The 21,085-nt window shown below is 33.3% G+C and overlaps 1 protein-coding gene across 1 annotated transcript in view; it reads right to left on the reverse strand.

Moving 5' to 3' along the window:
• Positions 1-4,159: 4,159 nt before the first annotated feature.
• Positions 4,160-21,085, reverse strand: part of nnt (nicotinamide nucleotide transhydrogenase) — a 109,731-nt gene continuing 92,805 nt past the window's right edge. Inside the window, exons 19-22 of the mRNA XM_061966369.1 lie at positions 11,706-11,787; positions 9,459-9,577; positions 9,054-9,169; positions 4,160-6,356 (exon numbers count right to left, since the gene is read on the reverse strand). Coding sequence (XP_061822353.1) covers positions 6,213-6,356; positions 9,054-9,169; positions 9,459-9,577; positions 11,706-11,787 — 461 coding nt within the window. The 3' untranslated portion in view covers positions 4,160-6,212. The remainder of the gene's footprint in view (positions 6,357-9,053; positions 9,170-9,458; positions 9,578-11,705; positions 11,788-21,085) is intronic.

Genomic DNA, 21,085 nt, shown 5'->3' on the forward strand with positions numbered 1-21,085 from the left:
AATGGGGAATATATATTTAAAACCAGTATTATACAAAACTTAAAACACTAGATACATATATACTATTTAAAAAGTACATATTTTACTTTTTAAATTGAAATGAGAAATACATATTAAAGTATTATATAAAAATGACTAGTTAATAAAACATAAAAAAAAATCATGTTTTAATTCCAAAATGTTTATTATAAATATTGATGAGAAATACAGTAAAAAAAACAATAATAAACTGAAGTTAATAGGATATATTAATTTGTACTAGTATGTTTTAAGTTATAATAAAAATACCAAAGTAACTGAGAAATACATTAATATATTATGTAAAATGAATTAAGTTGATAAAAAAATGTTTTATTTTTTATTTTTATTATCATACCTAAAACAATGAATAAATGAAATTTACAAATACAATATTTTATTTTTATGTAAGTCATCAAAATAGTTGTATTACATTTTCTAAATAAACACAAACTTCTACTTATAGATTTTATTTGATCAAATAAAAATGTGATTGCCACCATCTTTGTACATTTCACTGTCAGTGCGTCCAGATCTTAACATTGCTGCTAACTGTTAGCGTGCTAACGTTAGCATGCTAAAATTAGCATGATAACTTTTTGTGCTAAATTTGCAACTGTTAGCATGCCAACATTAAAGTACTAACTTTTTTTTAGCTAATTGTACTCTTTTCTCTAATTCCCCAGCCATACACCTTAGTCATATAACTTGCTAACTATTATCCTTCCCACGCTAGCTTGCTAACATTAGCATGCTAACTTTTTGAGCTAGTTTTGCAACCGTTTAACCCAGAGTCATATAACGTGGTATGTGACACTTGTAAACTGTTAGCATGCTAGCACGCTAACTTAAGCATGCTAACTTTTTCACTTTTTTTTGGTTCTATTTCCCCAGCCATACACCTTAGTCATATAACTTGCTAACTATTATCGTTCTCACGCTAGCTTGCTAACATTAGCATGCTAACTTTTTGAGCTAGTTTTGCAACCGTTTAACCCAGAGTCATATAACTTGGTATGTGACACTTGTAAACTGTTAGCATGCTAGCACGCTAACTTAAGCATGCTAACTTTTTCACTTTTTTTTGGTTCTATTTCCCCAGCCATACACCTTAGTCATATAACTTGCTAACTATTATCCTTCTCACGCTAGCTTGCTATTATGCTAACATTAGCATGCTAACTTCTTGAGCTAGTTCTCCAACCATTTAACTTGGTATGTGACACTTGTAAACTGTTAGCATGCTAGCAAGCTAACTTAAGCATGCTAACTTTTCTCTATTTCCGCAGCCACACACCTTAGAGTCATATAACTTGGTAAATGAAACATGCTAACTATCATCATGCTAACGTTAGCACACATGTTAAATGTTCACAATTTTGTGTGAGCATGCTAACGTTTTAGGCTAGCTCTGGAGCTAATTGTGTAGAGTTACACCTACAACGTGTGTGTATTTTAATAACCTGCACAATTTAGTGAATAAAACAACACTAAATAGTGTAAATACAAGTTTATTCTTCTTGTTAGGGTCGATGCTCTATGATTTGACCGAAGCGGAAAAGAACATTCACAGTCATTTTCTAGATCTTTCCCTTATTATTTATCACTGACATCCATAATAAAATTGTGGCTTCTACAAAAATACTTTCCGGAACAAGAAGAAGGGAAAAAAAAGGGGCAGAATGTTCACAAAACTTTGGAGCAAAACCCTCTTTTAGTTGGACTCTTTACGGTTGTTGAAATATCTCACGTATGCAACTTAAATACGAGAAAAGGACAGCAAGCTGAGGTCAGGCGAGTTTCCAGGAATGAAAAGGAAATTGTAAAAAATGGTCGTCAAGACGAGGAAAAGTAGGATTGGTCGCAGGCGGAGGATCAGCAGGGCCTCAAACTTCTTTTCTTAATGAGAAGAAGAACCATCCATAACGTTTCTACCATGTTTAGCTTCTCTAGGCAGGAAAAGGAAACCAAAATAAAAAATGTTGATTTGTAAATATTATCCGGATATTTCAGCACGAGAGGCTTTTAAAAAATATTATGTCGTTTTTTACGGTAATTTTTTTTTTTTTATTAAATCATGCTTACATTACTTTTTGCATTATATTAATTAATATTATTATGTGTTGTCTACCTCGTACTTTTTTATGTCATTAACTGAAATAAATGAATAAATGGGGAAAAAAAAGAAAAAATTAGAACCCATCCATAACGTTTCTACCATGTTTAGCTTCTCTAGGCAGGAAAAGGAAACCAAAATAAAAAATGTTGATTCGTAAATATTATCCGGATATTTCAGCACGAGAGGCTTTTTAAAAATATTTTGTTTTTTTTTACCGTAAAAATGTTTTCTTTCTTATCGAGGAAAATAAGAAAATCATGCTTACATTACTTTTTGCATTATATTAATTAATATCATAATGCGTTGTCTACCTCGTACTTTTTTATGTCACTGCCTGAAATAAATGAATAAATGGGATAAAAAGAAAAAAGAAAAAAAAAGAACCCATCCATAACGTTTCTACCATGTTTAGCTTCTCTAGGCAGGAAAAGGAAACCAAAATAAAAAATGTTGATTCGTAAATATTATCCGGATATTTCAGCACAAGAGGCTTTAAAAAAAATATGTTGTTTTTTACGGTAATTTTTAAAAAAAAATTAAATCATGCTTACATTACTTTTTGCATTATATTAATTAATATTATTATGTGTTGTCTACCTCGTACTTTTTTATGTCATTGCCTGAAATAAATGAATAAATGGGATAAAAAAAGACAAAAAAAAAAGAACCCATCCATAACGTTTCTACCATGTTTAGCTTCTCTAGGCAGGAAAAGGAAACCAAAATAAAAAATGTTGATTTGTAAATATTTTCCGGATATTTCAGCACGAGAGGCTTTTAAAAATATTATGTCGTTTTTTTACCGTAAATTTATTTTCTTTTTTATCGAGGAAAATAAGAAAATCATGCTTACATTACTTTTTGCATTATATTAATTAATATTATTATGTGTTGTCTACCTCGTACTTTTTTATGTCACTGCCTGAAATAAATGAATAAATGGGATAAAAAGAAAAAAGAAAAAAAAAGAACCCATCCATAACGTTTCTACCATGTTTAGCTTCTCTAGGCAGGAAAAGGAAACCAAAATAAAAAATGTTGATTCGTAAATATTATCCGGATATTTCAGCACAAGAGGCTTTAAAAAAAATATTATGTTGTTTTTTACGGTAATTTTTTTTTAAAATTAAATCATGCTTACATTACTTTTTGCATTATATTAATTAATATTATTATGTGTTGTCTACCTCGTACTTTTTTATGTCATTGCCTGAAATAAATGAATAAATGGGATAAAAAAAGACAAAAAAAAAAGAACCCATCCATAACGTTTCTACCATGTTTAGCTTCTCTGGGCAGGAAAAGGAAACCAAAATAAAAAATGTTGATTTGTAAATATTATCCGGATATTTCAGCACGAGAGGCTTTTAAAAATATTATGTCGTTTTTTTACCGTCAATTTTTTTTCTTTTTTATCGAGGAAAATAAGAAAATCATGCTTACATTACTTTTTGCATTATATTAATTAATATTATGATGTGTTGTCTACCTCATACTTTTTTATGTCATTGCCTGAAATAAATGAATAAATGGGATAAAAAAAGAAAAGAAAAAAAAAGAACCCATCCATAACGTTTCTACCATGTTTAGCTTCTCTGGGCAGGAAAAGGAAACCAAAATAAAAAAATGTTGATTCGTAAATATTATCCGGATATTTCAGCACAAGAGGCTTTAAAAAAAATATTATGTTGTTTTTTACGGTAATTTAAAAAAAAAAATTAAATCATGCTTACATTACTTTTTGCATTATATTAATTAATATTATTATGTGTTGTCTACCTCGTACTTTTTTATGTCATTGCCTGAAATAAATGAATAAATGGGATAAAAAAAAAAGAAAAAAAAAGAACCCATCCATAACGTTTCTACCATGTTTAGCTTCTCTAGGCAGGAAAAGGAAACCAAAATAAAAAATGTTGATTTGTAAATATTATCCGGATATTTCAGCACGAGAGGCTTTTAAAAATATTATGTCGTTTTTTTACCGTCAATTTTTTTTCTTTTTTATCGAGGAAAATAAGAAAATCATGCTTACATTACTTTTTGCATTATATTAATTAATATTATTATGTGTTGTCTACCTCGTACTTTTTTATGTCATTGCCTGAAATAAATGAATAAATGGGGAAAAAAAAAAAAAAAAAAAAAAAGAACCCATCCATAACGTTTCTACCATGTTTGGCTTCTCTCGCAGGAAAAGGAAACCAAAATAAAAAATGTTGATTCGTAAATATTATCCGGATATTTCAGCACGAGAAGCTTTTTAAAAAATATTATGTCGTTTTTTACGGTAAAATTGTTTTCTTTTTTATCGAGGAAAATAAGAAAATCATGCTTACATTACTTTTTGCATTATATTAATTAATATTATTATGTGTTGTCTACCTCGTACTTTTTTATGTCATTGCCTGAAATAAATGAATAAATGGGAAAAAAAAAGAAAAAAAAAGAACCCATCCATAACGTTTCTACCATGTTTGTTTTCTCTCGCAGGAAAAGGAAACCAAAATGACAAATTATTTGGATGAAAGAGAAAATGATCCGTAAAGATAATCTTGATGCATGAGAGGCTTTTTACAAATATTGTGTTGTTGTTTTTAACGGTAAAACGATGTTTAGCTTCTCTGGGCAGCGAAGGAAACTAAAATGATTTGTAAAGATTATTTTTTATTTAAACATTGCGTAGTTTTTAACGGTTAAAAAAATGCAATTTTTCTCCACGATGTTGTATTTTTCACGTCCGCTGATAAAAAAAGTAATTCTGCAAACCTCCACTAGGGGGGCGTCACGGTGCAACTTCCTCCGAGAGCCTCGAGTATTGGCCGATGCGATACCAGCAGGAATCACAGTATCGTTATAGCCCCCCTCATTACCGCTTACCCGACACACGGAACGTGACACATCTGCCCACTTCGGCCGCCGGGTGGCAGCAGAGGGTTGAGTATCTCAAAATGTGTTTGGTGGCACTTTCCAACAACAGTTGCTATGTCGAGTGGCGCTTTCCGTCATTTTCAGCAGACTGCATCGCAAAATAATTCTTCCTCTCACGCAAGATCCGCCCAGAAATGGGGTCACGTGTTTGCATTACTCAGTAGTGTGGAATGTCAGAAATGAGTCAGAAAACAATGCTAACCTATTTATTATTAACCGTCCGGAATGGACTTATGCAGTCCTTTAAAATGAAGCGGAGTGGTCGTTTTGTTTTCCTGCAATAACTTATCTAGTTAAGCTCACGTTGAACGATGCGGACACGTTTGTTACTGTACGCAAAAGCAACACGCGACTAGAAGGGTTTCATTCATGTTGACAAATGTGCTCAACGATTAACACCTACTAGTCTAGCTTGTGTTGCTACTGTGCGCTTAGCTGTTGCGTAGCCACTCGCTCCTAGCAGTAGCCTACAGCCTAGCTTGTTGACCTTTTTTTTTTTTTGATTGAACACGACCCGCTTTGTATCGGACATTTCTTACAAGCGATACTTGTCTTATTTTTGCTGACGTCGGCGCGATATCAATATGGGATGGCTGTATCGCCCGTGTACACCAGCACTTGTTCGACGTACGATCAGCAAAAGTAAGCCACAGTTATAAAAGAGTATTGCTGATTATTGACACAAGTGTGTTCAAATTGCGACAAAAAAATAAAACCAAAAAATAATTAATTCTCTAGCGATTTTTCGACCATTTGGTTAAAAAAAAAAAAGGAGAAAAAAAAGGGTAATTTCACACAACTACTTAGCATAAATGCACTAATAAACGCCTCTTGGTTTGCGGCTGCGTCCAGGTGCAGCTTTGAAAACGCCGTGCTGTGTCGCCCAAATGTTTTGTTTTGGTTTGGTCGCCACGGCAACGCAACCGCGGACCCGGCAACGGAACGTGGCTCCACTCTCTCATGCACTCCGCATCATCGTGCCCTTTCCTTAATTGGAGCGTTTCATTTGACAAGAGACTTCTCCTTCATGTAAAGAAAAAAAAAAAAAAAACCTTCATGTGTGCGATGACAGTAAAGATGTTGCTGTGTCGGCACAAAGGGGGGGTGGAGGGGGGGCAGGGGGGGGGGGGTAAGGGGGCGGGCCTTACTGAGCCTCGCGCACTTTGGCGTGCAGGGCGTCGCACGTCTTCTTGGCGTCGCCTAGCAACATGGCGGTGTTGGGCTTGTAGAAAATGGGGTTGTCCACGGCGGCGTAGCCCACGCCCAGGGAGCGCTTCATCACCACCACCTGCAGGGGGGGGGGGCATTGTTACGTTGTTGCGCCCTGCAAAGTGTTTGCACTCTAAGTAGTGCGCTTGTGACAGCTTTCTCATTGACATGGCTAAAGCTAATCATTAGCATGTATATGGCATATCCCATGCAAATTAGCATCGAGCTAGCACATTTTATCAGTCACGCTTGCTTTGTTGCTTTTTGAAAGTCACTTTAGAATTAGAATTTTTTTATTTCATTCTTCTTTTAGAAATTATCGTATTTTTTTAACAGCACTTTTGTTTTGAAAAGAAAGTTGATCATTTTCAATCAGACATTCTTATTTATCGTGTTTACATTATTATTGTTTATTTTAACGCTTCACTCTTTTAAATGAAAGTGGATCAATACTTTTGATTGTTTTTGTTATTATCAGGCATGCTTGTGTTGTCGGCATGGAAAATATTTTAAACATTTCTTTAAATTTCATTTTATTGATTTAAAAAAATTTTTTTTTAACGCTCCACTTTTTCTTTTTGTTAATTAAAGTAGAGCATTACTCTTGAGTGCTTTCTATCAGGCACTCTTGCTTTGTTGGCATGGACATTTTCTATTTTAAATAATTATTCATATTCTTATTATTTTATTCTATTTTTTAATGCTCCACTTAACTATATAGAAGTGCAACATGACTTCTGGTGCTTTGTTGGCTTGGAAAATTACTCATTTTTATTCTATGGAGGTAGTATTTTTTAGTATTTAGTAGTATTATTAGTATTCTATTTTTTTTTAATGCTCCCCTTTTTTAATGAAGCGGAGTGGTAATTGTTTTTTGTTGGCTTTATTTTTTTCTTTAATGTATGTATTATTTTTCAAATTATTATTTCTTAACACCCTTTTTTTTAATGAAAGTGATTTGTGTGTTTTTTTATTAAGTGCTTTTTATCAGGCATGCTTGGAAAATTACTTTATTTAATATATATTTTTAATGTATGTTTTATTTGTATTGTTATTATTTTATAAATGTTTCTTTTTTCAATGCTCTACTTTATTTTATTAAACCACTTATGAGTGATTCATACTTTGTTGGCATACAAAAATTACTCATTTATATTATATATATATATTTATATATTTGTATATATTTATGTTAGGTCAGGAAAAAACAGATATCATCCCTACAAGCCTGTTTCACAGGGAAACAGGCTTGTAGGGATGATATAGCCTCTGTTTTTTCCTGACCTAACATATATACATATATATATATATATATACATATATATATATATGTGTGTGTGTGTGTGTAACGTGTGTGTGGTCCTGGTGTAATGTGTGTGTGTGTGTGTGTGTGGTCCTGGTGTAACGTGTGTGTGTGTGTGTGTGTGTGGTCCGGGTGTAACGTGTGTGTGGTTTGGGTGTAACGTGTGTGTGTGTGTGGTCCGGGTGTAACGTGTGTGTGGTCCGGGTGTAGCGTGTGTGTGGTCCGGGTGTAACGTGTGTGAGGTTTGGGTGTAACGTGTGTGTGGTCCGGGTGTAACGTGTGTGTGTGTGGTCCGGGTGTAACGTGTGTGTGTGTGTGGTCCGGGTGTAACGTGTGTGTGTGTATGGTCCGGGTGTAACGTGTGTGTTGTTCGGGTGTAATGTGTGTGTGTGGTCCGGGTGTAACGTGTGTGTGTGTGTGTGTGTGGTCCGGGTGTAACGTGTGTGTGTATGGTCCGGGTGTAACGTGTGTGTTGTTCGGGTGTAATGTGTGTGTGTGGTCCGGGTGTAACGTGTGTGTGTGTGTGTGGTCCGGGTGTAACGTGTGTGTGGTCCGGGTGTGACGTGTGTGTGGTCCGGGTGTAACGTGTGTGTGTGTGTGTGTGGTCCGGGTGTAACTTGTGTGTGTGTATGGTCCGGGTGTAACGTGTGTGTGTGTGTGTGGTCCGGATGTAACGTGTGTGTGTGTGTGGTCCAGATGTAACGTGTGTGTGTATGGTCCCGGTGTAACGTGTGTGTGGTCCGGGTGTAACGTGTATGTGTGTGGTCCGGGTGTAATGTGTGTGTGTGTGTGTATGTGTGTGGTCCGGGTGTAATGTGTGTGTGTGTGTGTGTGTGTGGTCCGAGTGTAACGTGTGTGTGTGTATGGTCCGGGTGTAACGTGTGTGTGGTCCGGGTGTAACGTGTGTCTGTGTGTGGTCCGGGTGTAGCGTGTATGTGTGTGGTCCGGGTGTAACGTGTGTGTGGTCCGGGTGTAACATGTGTGTGGTCCGGGTGTAACGTGTGTGTGGTCCGGGTGTAACATGTGTGTGGTCTGGGTGTAACGTGTGTGTGTGTGTGTGTGTGGTCCGGGTGTAACGTGTGTGTGGTCCGGGTGTAACATGTGTGTGGTCTGGGTGTAACGTGTGTGTGGTTTGGGTGTAACGTGTGTGTGTGTGTGTGTGTGTGGTCCGGGTGTAACGTGTGTGTGGTCCGGGTGTAACGTGTGTGTGGTCTGGGTGTAACGTGTGTGTGGTCCGGGTGTAACGTGTGTGTGGTCCGGGTGTAACGTGTGTGTGGTCCGGGTGTAACGTGTGTGTGTGTGGTCCGGGTGTAACGTGTGTGTGGTCTGGGTGTAACGTGTGTGTGGTCCGGGTGTAACGTGTGTGTGGTCCGGGTGTAACATGTGTGTGGTCTGGGTGTAACGTGTGTGTGGTCCTGGTGTAACATGTGTGTGGTCTGGGTGTAACGTGTGTGTATGGTCCAGGTGTCTCACCTGCTTGGCCTTCCAGACCTCCAGCACGGGCATCCCAGCGATGATGGAGTTGGGGTCTTCCTGGGCTGCAGAGTTGACCGTGTCGTTGGCGCCGATGACCAGAACCAGGTCTGTGTCTGATTGGACAGACGTGGACACCAAACATTATCCATCAACATCAATCCTCCTTAAAACTTCTGGAGCTTCTGTTTCTTTATACTGTTAACTATCTGTTGAGCTGCACACGCTGGAAACGATGATCATATTGACTTTGCGTTTAAAAGGCAGGACTATCAGCTGCTGGAGTGACTTGCAGTGAGAAGACTTTTATTACCTTTCAAATTCAGAGTTTGTCCACCATTTCCCCCCCAAAATGGATTGCGTTCAACCTTAGAGGTTTAGAGTCATCACTGCTCATCTTCTTACCGGGGAAGTCCTCGTTTAATTCCTCCATCTCCAGGACGATGTCGTAAGGAACGCCGGCCTCAGCCAACAGGACGTTGAGCTGCCCGGGCATACGGCCCGCTACAGGGTGGATACCAAAGCTGTGGAAACACGGCAAAAATAAATAAATAATCCCATTTACATCCAATTCGCAATTCTAAATCTATACATGACTTTCAAAAATTGTTTAAAAAAGAAATGCTGCATTGTCCTTCTGTTTAGAACTTTCAACCGGAAATACACCTGCCTCTTCTAGCCGTCCATAGCGTTTCTACTCCTATGGTTTCTTCATTCATCACTCCAAGCAACGTTTGGAAGTTTTACAATATAGCTAAAACTATTTTACAATATAACTACAACTATTTTACAATATAACTAAAGTTATTTTACAATATAACTATTTTACAATACAACTACAACTATTTTACAATATAACTAAAACTATTTTACAATATAACTACAACTATTTTACAATATAACTACAACTATTTTACAATATAACTAAAACTATTTTACAATATAACTACAACTATTTTACAATATAACTACAACTATTTTACAATATAACTACAACTATTTTACAATATAACTAAAACTATTTTACAATATAACTACAACTATTTTACAATATAACTACAACTATTTTACAATATAACTACAATTATTTTACAATATAACTATTTTACAATACAACTACAACTATTTTACAATATAACTAAAACTATTTTACAATATAACTACAACTATTTTACAATATAACTACAACTATTTTACAATATAACTAAAATTATTTTACAATATAACTACAGCTATTTTACAATATAACTAAAACTATTTTACAATATAACTACAACTATTTTACAATATAACTATAACTATTTTACAATATAACAAACCATTTTACAATATAACTACAACTATTTTGCAATATAACAAACTATTTTACAATATAACTACAACTATTTTACAATATAACTAAAACTATTTTACAATATAACTACAACTATTTTACAATATAACTACAACTATTTTACAATATAACAAACTATTTTACAATATAACTACAACTATTTTACAATATAACTACAACTATTTTACAATATAACTACAACTATTTTACAATATAACTATAACTATTTTACAATATAACAAACTATTTTACAATATAACTACAACTATTTTACAATATAAGTACCATTTTTTACAATATAACTACAACTATTTTACAATATAACTAAAATGATTTTACAATATAACTACAACTATTTTACAATATAACTAAAACTATTTTACAATATAACTACAACTATTTTACAATATAACTACAACTATTTTACAATATAACAAACTATTTTACAATATAACTACAACTATTTTACAATATAACTACAACTATTCTTACTTACTAAACCGTCATCTATTTATTCTTCTTTTTCTTCTCCACATTTTGGCGCGCTCTACCTTCCACATTTTTTATCCCATTCAAAACGTTCCAACTTCAAACTGTTCAGCCTATCCGGGTATCGAAAGGCTTTTCCTTGACAAAATCAAAAAATTCCCAGATTTCCCAGAGTTCCAGGTTTTCCAGGACAATTTTTCCCATTCAAAATGAATTGACCATTTTTCAAACTTCCACCATTTCCACATTTTTCAACCGATTCAAACCATTCCACCGTCAACATATTCCACTCATCCTGGACATTCAAACGATCATTTTTCAAAGTTCAAATAAATTCCAGGAATTCCCAGAATTCCAAACACTGCTTTCAAATTTTTCAAAATTCCTGTTTTTTTCCAACCTTTTTAGTGCAATGATTCCTTTCACTTTTTTTCAACCCACTTCAACCCGCTTTTCCCAAAATTCCCAAATTTCCAGGAAGTTCCCATTGAAATGAAAGGGACATTTTTCCGAGTTGCACAATTCCTACATTTTTCAACCTATCCAAACCATTCCAACATCAACACATTCCACTCATCCTGGACATTCAAACTAACATTTTCCCAAGTTCCAAACAAAATTCCTGGAAATTCAAACTCTTCAACATTCAAACTATTCTTACATTCAAACTACATTCTGTCAGCATTTCACTTCAACTTCAGCATTGGAACTCTTGTAGTTATTATTATTATTATTATGATATGCACAGCTAGCACCTACTTCTCATCTAACGTAACCAATCAGTTCTTTTGGCTTTTAGGGCAAGATGGAATCAAAGTGAGTGGACTTACCGGACATTCTTGCCAGCCTCCTGGAGGTTCTTCACCAACTCGGCGATGGGGTACTGAGCCTTGGCGGCACACAGACCGTAACCTGTGGCAGACGTCAACAATTAGCCAGACAAACGTGCGACACCACGTCACAAAAAACTTATAGCTATCATTAGCTTATAATTAGCATACTCTTATAGCTAGAATGAGCTTATAGCTAGCATTAACTTAAAGCTAGCATTAGCTCATAGCTAGTATTAACTTATAGCTTGCATTATCATATAGCTAGCATTAGCTTATAACGAACATACTTTTATAGCTAAAATGAGCTTATAGCTAGGATTAGATCATAGCTAGTATTAACTTATAGCTAGCATTATCAAATAGCTAGCATTAGCTTATAATTAGCATACTCTTATAGCTAGAATGAGCTTATAGCTAGCATTAACTTAAAGCTAGCATTAGCTCATAGCTAGTATTAACTTATAGCTTGCATTATCATATAGCTAGCATTAGCTTATAACGAACATACTTTTATAGCTAAAATGAGCTTATAGCTAGCATTAGATCGTAGCTAGTATTAACTTATAGCTAGCATTATCAAATAGCTAGCATTAGCTTATAATTAGCATACTCTTAAAGCTAGAATGAGCTTATAGCTAGCATTAACTTACAGCTAGCATTAGCTCATAGCTAGTATTAACTTATAGCTTGCATTATCATATAGCTAGCATTATCAAATAGCTAGCATGAGCTTATAATTAGCATACTCTTACAGCGAGAATGAGCTTATAGCTAGCATTAGCTCATAGCTAGTATTAACTTATAGCTTGCATTATCATATAGCTAGCATTAGCTTACAACGAACATACTTTTATAGCTAAAATGAACTTATAGCTAGCATTAGATCATAGCTAGTATTCACTTATAGCTAGCATTATCAAATAGCTAGCATTAGCTTATAATTAGCATACTCTTATAGCTAGAATGAGCTTATAGCTAGCATTAACTTAAAGCTAGCATTAGCTCATAGCTAGTATTAACTTATAGCTTGCATTATCATATAGCTAGCATTAGCTTATAACGAACATACTTTTACAGCTAAAATGAGCTTATAGCTAGCATTAGATCATAGCTAGTATTAACTTATAGCTAGCATTAGCTTATAATTAGCATACTCTTATAGCTAGAATGAGCTTATAGCTAGCATTAACTTACAGCTAGCATTAGCTTATAGCTAGTATTAACTTACAGCTTGCATTATCATATAGCTAGCAGTAGCTTATAACGAACATACTTTTATAGCTAAAATGAGCTTATAGCTAGCATTAGATCATAGCTAGTATTAACTTATAGCTAGCATTATCAAATAGCTAGCATTAGCTGATAATTAGCATACTCTTATAGCTAGAATGAGCTTATAGCTGGCATTAACTTAAAGCTAGCATTAGCTCATAGCTAGTATTAACTTATAGCTTGCATTATCATATAGCTAGCATTAGCTTATAACGAACATACTTTTATAGCTAAAATGAGCTTATAGCTAGCATTAGATCATAGCTAGTATTAACTTATAGCTAGCATTATCAAATAGCTATCATTAGCTTATAATTAGCATACTCTTATAGCTAGAATGAGCTTATAGCTAGCATTAACTTACAGCTAGCATTAGCTCATAGCTAGTATTAACTTATAGCTTGCATTATCATATAGCTAGCATTAGCTTATAACGAACATACTTTTATAGCTAAAATGAGCTTATAGCTAGCATTAGATCATAGCTAGTATTAACTTATAGCTAGCATTATCAAATAGCTAGCATTAGCTTATAATTAGCATACTCTTATAGCTAGAATGAGCTTATAGCTAGCATTAACTTACAGCTAGCATTAGCTCATAGCTAGTATTAACTTATAGCTTGCATTATCATATAGCTAGCATTAGCTTATAACGAACATACTTTTATAGCTAAAATGAGCTTATAGCTAGCATTAGATCATAGCTAGTATTAACTTATAGCTTGCATTATCATATAGCTAGCATTAGCTTATAACGAACATACTTTTATAGCTAAAATGAGCTTATAGCTAGCATTAGATCGTAGCTAGTATTAACTTATAGCTAGCATTATCAAATAGCTAGCATTAGCTTATAATTAGCATACTCTTAAAGCTAGAATGAGCTTATAGCTAGCATTAACTTACAGCTAGCATTAGCTCATAGCTAGTATTAACTTATAGCTTGCATTATCATATAGCTAGCATTATCAAATAGCTAGCATGAGCTTATAATTAGCATACTCTTACAGCGAGAATGAGCTTATAGCTAGCATTAGCTCATAGCTAGTATTAACTTATAGCTTGCATTATCATATAGCTAGCATTAGCTTACAACGAACATACTTTTATAGCTAAAATGAACTTATAGCTAGCATTAGATCATAGCTAGTATTCACTTATAGCTAGCATTATCAAATAGCTAGCATTAGCTTATAATTAGCATACTCTTATAGCTAGAATGAGCTTATAGCTAGCATTAACTTAAAGCTAGCATTAGCTCATAGCTAGTATTAACTTATAGCTTGCATTATCATATAGCTAGCATTAGCTTATAACGAACATACTTTTACAGCTAAAATGAGCTTATAGCTAGCATTAGATCATAGCTAGTATTAACTTATAGCTAGCATTAGCTTATAATTAGCATACTCTTATAGCTAGAATGAGCTTATAGCTAGCATTAACTTACAGCTAGCATTAGCTTATAGCTAGTATTAACTTACAGCTTGCATTATCATATAGCTAGCAGTAGCTTATAACGAACATACTTTTATAGCTAAAATGAGCTTATAGCTAGCATTAGATCATAGCTAGTATTAACTTATAGCTAGCATTATCAAATAGCTAGCATTAGCTGATAATTAGCATACTCTTATAGCTAGAATGAGCTTATAGCTGGCATTAACTTAAAGCTAGCATTAGCTCATAGCTAGTATTAACTTATAGCTTGCATTATCATATAGCTAGCATTAGCTTATAACGAACATACTTTTATAGCTAAAATGAGCTTATAGCTAGCATTAGATCATAGCTAGTATTAACTTATAGCTAGCATTATCAAATAGCTATCATTAGCTTATAATTAGCATACTCTTATAGCTAGAATGAGCTTATAGCTAGCATTAACTTACAGCTAGCATTAGCTCATAGCTAGTATTAACTTATAGCTTGCATTATCATATAGCTAGCATTAGCTTATAACGAACATACTTTTATAGCTAAAATGAGCTTATAGCTAGCATTAGATCATAGCTAGTATTAACTTATAGCTAGCATTATCAAATAGCTAGCATTAGCTTATAATTAGCATACTCTTATAGCTAGAATGAGCTTATAGCTAGCATTAACTTACAGCTAGCATTAGCTCATAGCTAGTATTAACTTATAGCTTGCATTATCATATAGCTAGCATTAGCTTATAACGAACATACTTTTATAGCTAAAATGAGCTTATAGCTAGCATTAGATCATAGCTAGTATTAACTTATAGCTTGCATTATCATATAGCTAGCATTAGCTTATAACGAACATACTTTTATAGCTAAAATGAGCTTATAGCTAGCATTAGATCGTAGCTAGTATTAACTTATAGCTAGCATTATCAAATAGCTAGCATTAGCTTATAATTAGCATACTCTTAAAGCTAGAATGAGCTTATAGCTAGCATTAACTTACAGCTAGCATTAGCTCATAGCTAGTATTAACTTATAGCTTGCATTATCATATAGCTAGCATTATCAAATAGCTAGCATGAGCTTATAATTAGCATACTCTTACAGCGAGAATGAGCTTATAGCTAGCATTAGCTCATAGCTAGTATTAACTTATAGCTTGCATTATCATATAGCTAGCATTAGCTTACAACGAACATACTTTTATAGCTAAAATGAACTTATAGCTAGCATTAGATCATAGCTAGTATTCACTTATAGCTAGCATTATCAAATAGCTAGCATTAGCTTATAATTAGCATACTCTTATAGCTAGAATGAGCTTATAGCTAGCATTAACTTAAAGCTAGCATTAGCTCATAGCTAGTATTAACTTATAGCTTGCATTATCATATAGCTAGCATTAGCTTATAACGAACATACTTTTACAGCTAAAATGAGCTTATAGCTAGCATTAGATCATAGCTAGTATTAACTTATAGCTAGCATTAGCTTATAATTAGCATACTCTTATAGCTAGAATGAGCTTATAGCTAGCATTAACTTACAGCTAGCATTAGCTTATAGCTAGTATTAACTTACAGCTTGCATTATCATATAGCTAGCAGTAGCTTATAACGAACATACTTTTATAGCTAAAATGAGCTTATAGCTAGCATTAGATCATAGCTAGTATTAACTTATAGCTAGCATTATCAAATAGCTAGCATTAGCTGATAATTAGCATACTCTTATAGCTAGAATGAGCTTATAGCTGGCATTAACTTAAAGCTAGCATTAGCTCATAGCTAGTATTAACTTATAGCTTGCATTATCATATAGCTAGCATTAGCTTATAACGAACATACTTTTATAGCTAAAATGAGCTTATAGCTAGCATTAGATCATAGCTAGTATTAACTTATAGCTAGCATTATCAAATAGCTATCATTAGCTTATAATTAGCATACTCTTATAGCTAGAATGAGCTTATAGCTAGCATTAACTTACAGCTAGCATTAGCTCATAGCTAGTATTAACTTATAGCTTGCATTATCATATAGCTAGCATTAGCTTATAACGAACATACTTTTATAGCTAAAATGAGCTTATAGCTAGCATTAGATCATAGCTAGTATTAACTTATAGCTAGCATTATCAAATAGCTAGCATTAGCTTATAATTAGCATACTCTTATAGCTAGAATGAGCTTATAGCTAGCATTAACTTACAGCTAGCATTAGCTCATAGCTAGTATTAACTTATAGCTTGCATTATCATATAGCTAGCATTAGCTTATAACGAACATACTTTTATAGCTAAAATGAGCTTATAGCTAGCATTAGATCATAGCTAGTATTAACTTATAGCTAGCATTATCAAATAGCTAGCATTAGCTGATAATTAGCATACTCTTATAGCTAGAATGAGCTTATAGCTGGCATTAACTTAAAGCTAGCATTAGCTCATAGCTAGTATTAACTTATAGCTTGCATTATCATATAGCTAGCATTAGCTTATAACGAACATACTTTTATAGCTAAAATGAGCTTATAGCTAGCATTAGATCATAGCTAGTATTAACTTATAGCTAGCATTATCAAATAGCTATCATTAGCTTATAATTAGCATACTCTTATAGCTAGAATGAGCTTATAGCTAGCATTAACTTACAGCTAGCATTAGCTCATAGCTAGTATTAACTTATAGCTTGCATTATCATATAGCTAGCATTAGCTTATAACGAACATACTTTTATAGCTAAAATGAGCTTATAGCTAGCATTAGATCATAGCTAGTATTAACTTATAGCTAGCATTATCAAATAGCTAGCATTAGCTTATAATTAGCATACTCTTATAGCTAGAATGAGCTTATAGCTAGCATTAACTTACAGCTAGCATTAGCTCATAGCTAGTATTAACTTATAGCTTGCATTATCATATAGCTAGCATTAGCTTATAACGAACATACTTTTATAGCTAAAATGAGCTTATAGCTAGCATTAGATCATAGCTAGTATTAACTTATAGCTTGCATTATCATATAGCTAGCATTAGCTTATAACGAACATACTTTTATAGCTAAAATGAGCTTATAGCTAGCATTAGATCGTAGCTAGTATTAACTTATAGCTAGCATTATCAAATAGCTAGCATTAGCTTATAATTAGCATACTCTTAAAGCTAGAATGAGCTTATAGCTAGCATTAACTTACAGCTAGCATTAGCTCATAGCTAGTATTAACTTATAGCTTGCATTATCATATAGCTAGCATTATCAAATAGCTAGCATGAGCTTATAATTAGCATACTCTTACAGCGAGAATGAGCTTATAGCTAGCATTAGCTCATAGCTAGTATTAACTTATAGCTTGCATTATCATATAGCTAGCATTAGCTTACAACGAACATACTTTTATAGCTAAAATGAACTTATAGCTAGCATTAGATCATAGCTAGTATTCACTTATAGCTAGCATTATCAAATAGCTAGCATTAGCTTATAATTAGCATACTCTTATAGCTAGAATGAGCTTATAGCTAGCATTAACTTAAAGCTAGCATTAGCTCATAGCTAGTATTAACTTATAGCTTGCATTATCATATAGCTAGCATTAGCTTATAACGAACATACTTTTACAGCTAAAATGAGCTTATAGCTAGCATTAGATCATAGCTAGTATTAACTTATAGCTAGCATTAGCTTATAATTAGCATACTCTTATAGCTAGAATGAGCTTATAGCTAGCATTAACTTACAGCTAGCATTAGCTTATAGCTAGTATTAACTTACAGCTTGCATTATCATATAGCTAGCAGTAGCTTATAACGAACATACTTTTATAGCTAAAATGAGCTTATAGCTAGCATTAGATCATAGCTAGTATTAACTTATAGCTAGCATTATCAAATAGCTAGCATTAGCTGATAATTAGCATACTCTTATAGCTAGAATGAGCTTATAGCTGGCATTAACTTAAAGCTAGCATTAGCTCATAGCTAGTATTAACTTATAGCTTGCATTATCATATAGCTAGCATTAGCTTATAACGAACATACTTTTATAGCTAAAATGAGCTTATAGCTAGCATTAGATCATAGCTAGTATTAACTTATAGCTAGCATTATCAAATAGCTATCATTAGCTTATAATTAGCATACTCTTATAGCTAGAATGAGCTTATAGCTAGCATTAACTTACAGCTAGCATTAGCTCATAGCTAGTATTAACTTATAGCTTGCATTATCATATAGCTAGCATTAGCTTATAACGAACATACTTTTATAGCTAAAATGAGCTTATAGCTAGCATTAGATCATAGCTAGTATTAACTTATAGCTAGCATTATCAAATAGCTAGCATTAGCTTATAATTAGCATACTCTTATAGCTAGAATGAGCTTATAGCTAGCATTAACTTACAGCTAGCATTAGCTCATAGCTAGTATTAACTTATAGCTTGCATTATCATATAGCTAGCATTAGCTTATAACGAACATACTTTTATAGCTAAAATGAGCTTATAGCTAGCATTAGATCATAGCTAGTATTAACTTATAGCTTGCATTATCATATAGCTAGCATTAGCTTATAACGAACATACTTTTATAGCTAAAATGAGCTTATAGCTAGCATTAGATCGTAGCTAGTATTAACTTATAGCTAGCATTATCAAATAGCTAGCATTAGCTTATAATTAGCATACTCTTAAAGCTAGAATGAGCTTATAGCTAGCATTAACTTACAGCTAGCATTAGCTCATAGCTAGTATTAACTTATAGCTTGCATTATCATATAGCTAGCATTATCAAATAGCTAGCATGAGCTTATAATTAGCATACTCTTACAGCGAGAATGAGCTTATAGCTAGCATTAGCTCATAGCTAGTATTAACTTATAGCTTGCATTATCATATAGCTAGCATTAGCTTACAACGAACATACTTTTATAGCTAAAATGAACTTATAGCTAGCATTAGATCATAGCTAGTATTCACTTATAGCTAGCATTATCAAATAGCTAGCATTAGCTTATAATTAGCATACTCTTATAGCTAGAATGAGCTTATAGCTAGCATTAACTTAAAGCTAGCATTAGCTCATAGCTAGTATTAACTTATAGCTTGCATTATCATATAGCTAGCATTAGCTTATAACGAACATACTTTTACAGCTAAAATGAGCTTATAGCTAGCATTAGATCATAGCTAGTATTAACTTATAGCTAGCATTAGCTTATAATTAGCATACTCTTATAGCTAGAATGAGCTTATAGCTAGCATTAACTTACAGCTAGCATTAGCTTATAGCTAGTATTAACTTACAGCTTGCATTATCATATAGCTAGCAGTAGCTTATAACGAACATACTTTTATAGCTAAAATGAGCTTATAGCTAGCATTAGATCATAGCTAGTATTAACTTATAGCTAGCATTATCAAATAGCTAGCATTAGCTGATAATTAGCATACTCTTATAGCTAGAATGAGCTTATAGCTGGCATTAACTTAAAGCTAGCATTAGCTCATAGCTAGTATTAACTTATAGCTTGCATTATCATATAGCTAGCATTAGCTTATAACGAACATACTTTTATAGCTAAAATGAGCTTATAGCTAGCATTAGATCATAGCTAGTATTAACTTATAGCTAGCATTATCAAATAGCTATCATTAGCTTATAATTAGCATACTCTTATAGCTAGAATGAGCTTATAGCTAGCATTAACTTACAGCTAGCATTAGCTCATAGCTAGTATTAACTTATAGCTTGCATTATCATATAGCTAGCATTAGCTTATAACGAACATACTTTTATAGCTAAAATGAGCTTATAGCTAGCATTAGATCATAGCTAGTATTAACTTATAGCTAGCATTATCAAATAGCTAGCATTAGCTTATAATTAGCATACTCTTATAGCTAGAATGAGCTTATAGCTAGCATTAACTTACAGCTAGCATTAGCTCATAGCTAGTATTAACTTATAGCTTGCATTATCATATAGCTAGCATTAGCTTATAACGAACATACTTTTATAGCTAAAATGAGCTTATAGCTAGCATTAGATCATAGCTAGTATTAACTTATAGCTAGCATTAGATCATAGCTAGTATTCACTTATAGCTAGCATTATCAAATAGCTAGCATTAGCTTATAATTAGCATACTCTTATAGCTAGAATGAGCTTATAGCTAGCATTAACTTAAAGCTAGCATTAGCTCATAGCTAGTATTAACTTATAGCTTGCATTATCATATAGCTAGCATTAGCTTATAATGAACATACTTTTATAGCTAAAATGAGCTTATAGCTAGCATTAGATCATAGCTAGTATTAACTTATAGCTAGCATTAGCTTATAATTAGGATACTCTTAAAGCTAGAAAGAGCTTATAGCTAGCATTAACTTAAAGCTAGCATTAGCTCATAGCTAGTATTAACTTATAGCTTGCATTATCATATAGCTAGCATTAGCTTATAACGAACATACTTTTATAGCTAAAATGAGCTTATAGCTAGCATTAGATCATAGCTAGTATTAACTTATAGCTAGCATTATCAAATAGCTAGCATTAGCTTATAATTAGCATACTCTTAAAGCTAGAATGAGCTTATAGCTAGCATTAACTTACAGCTAGCATTAGCTCATAGCTAGTATTAACTTATAGCTAGCATTCTCATATAGTTAA

This window comes from Nerophis lumbriciformis, linkage group LG11 (genome assembly GCF_033978685.3).
Source record: "Nerophis lumbriciformis linkage group LG11, RoL_Nlum_v2.1, whole genome shotgun sequence".
Classification (NCBI taxonomy): Eukaryota; Metazoa; Chordata; class Actinopteri; order Syngnathiformes; family Syngnathidae; genus Nerophis; species Nerophis lumbriciformis.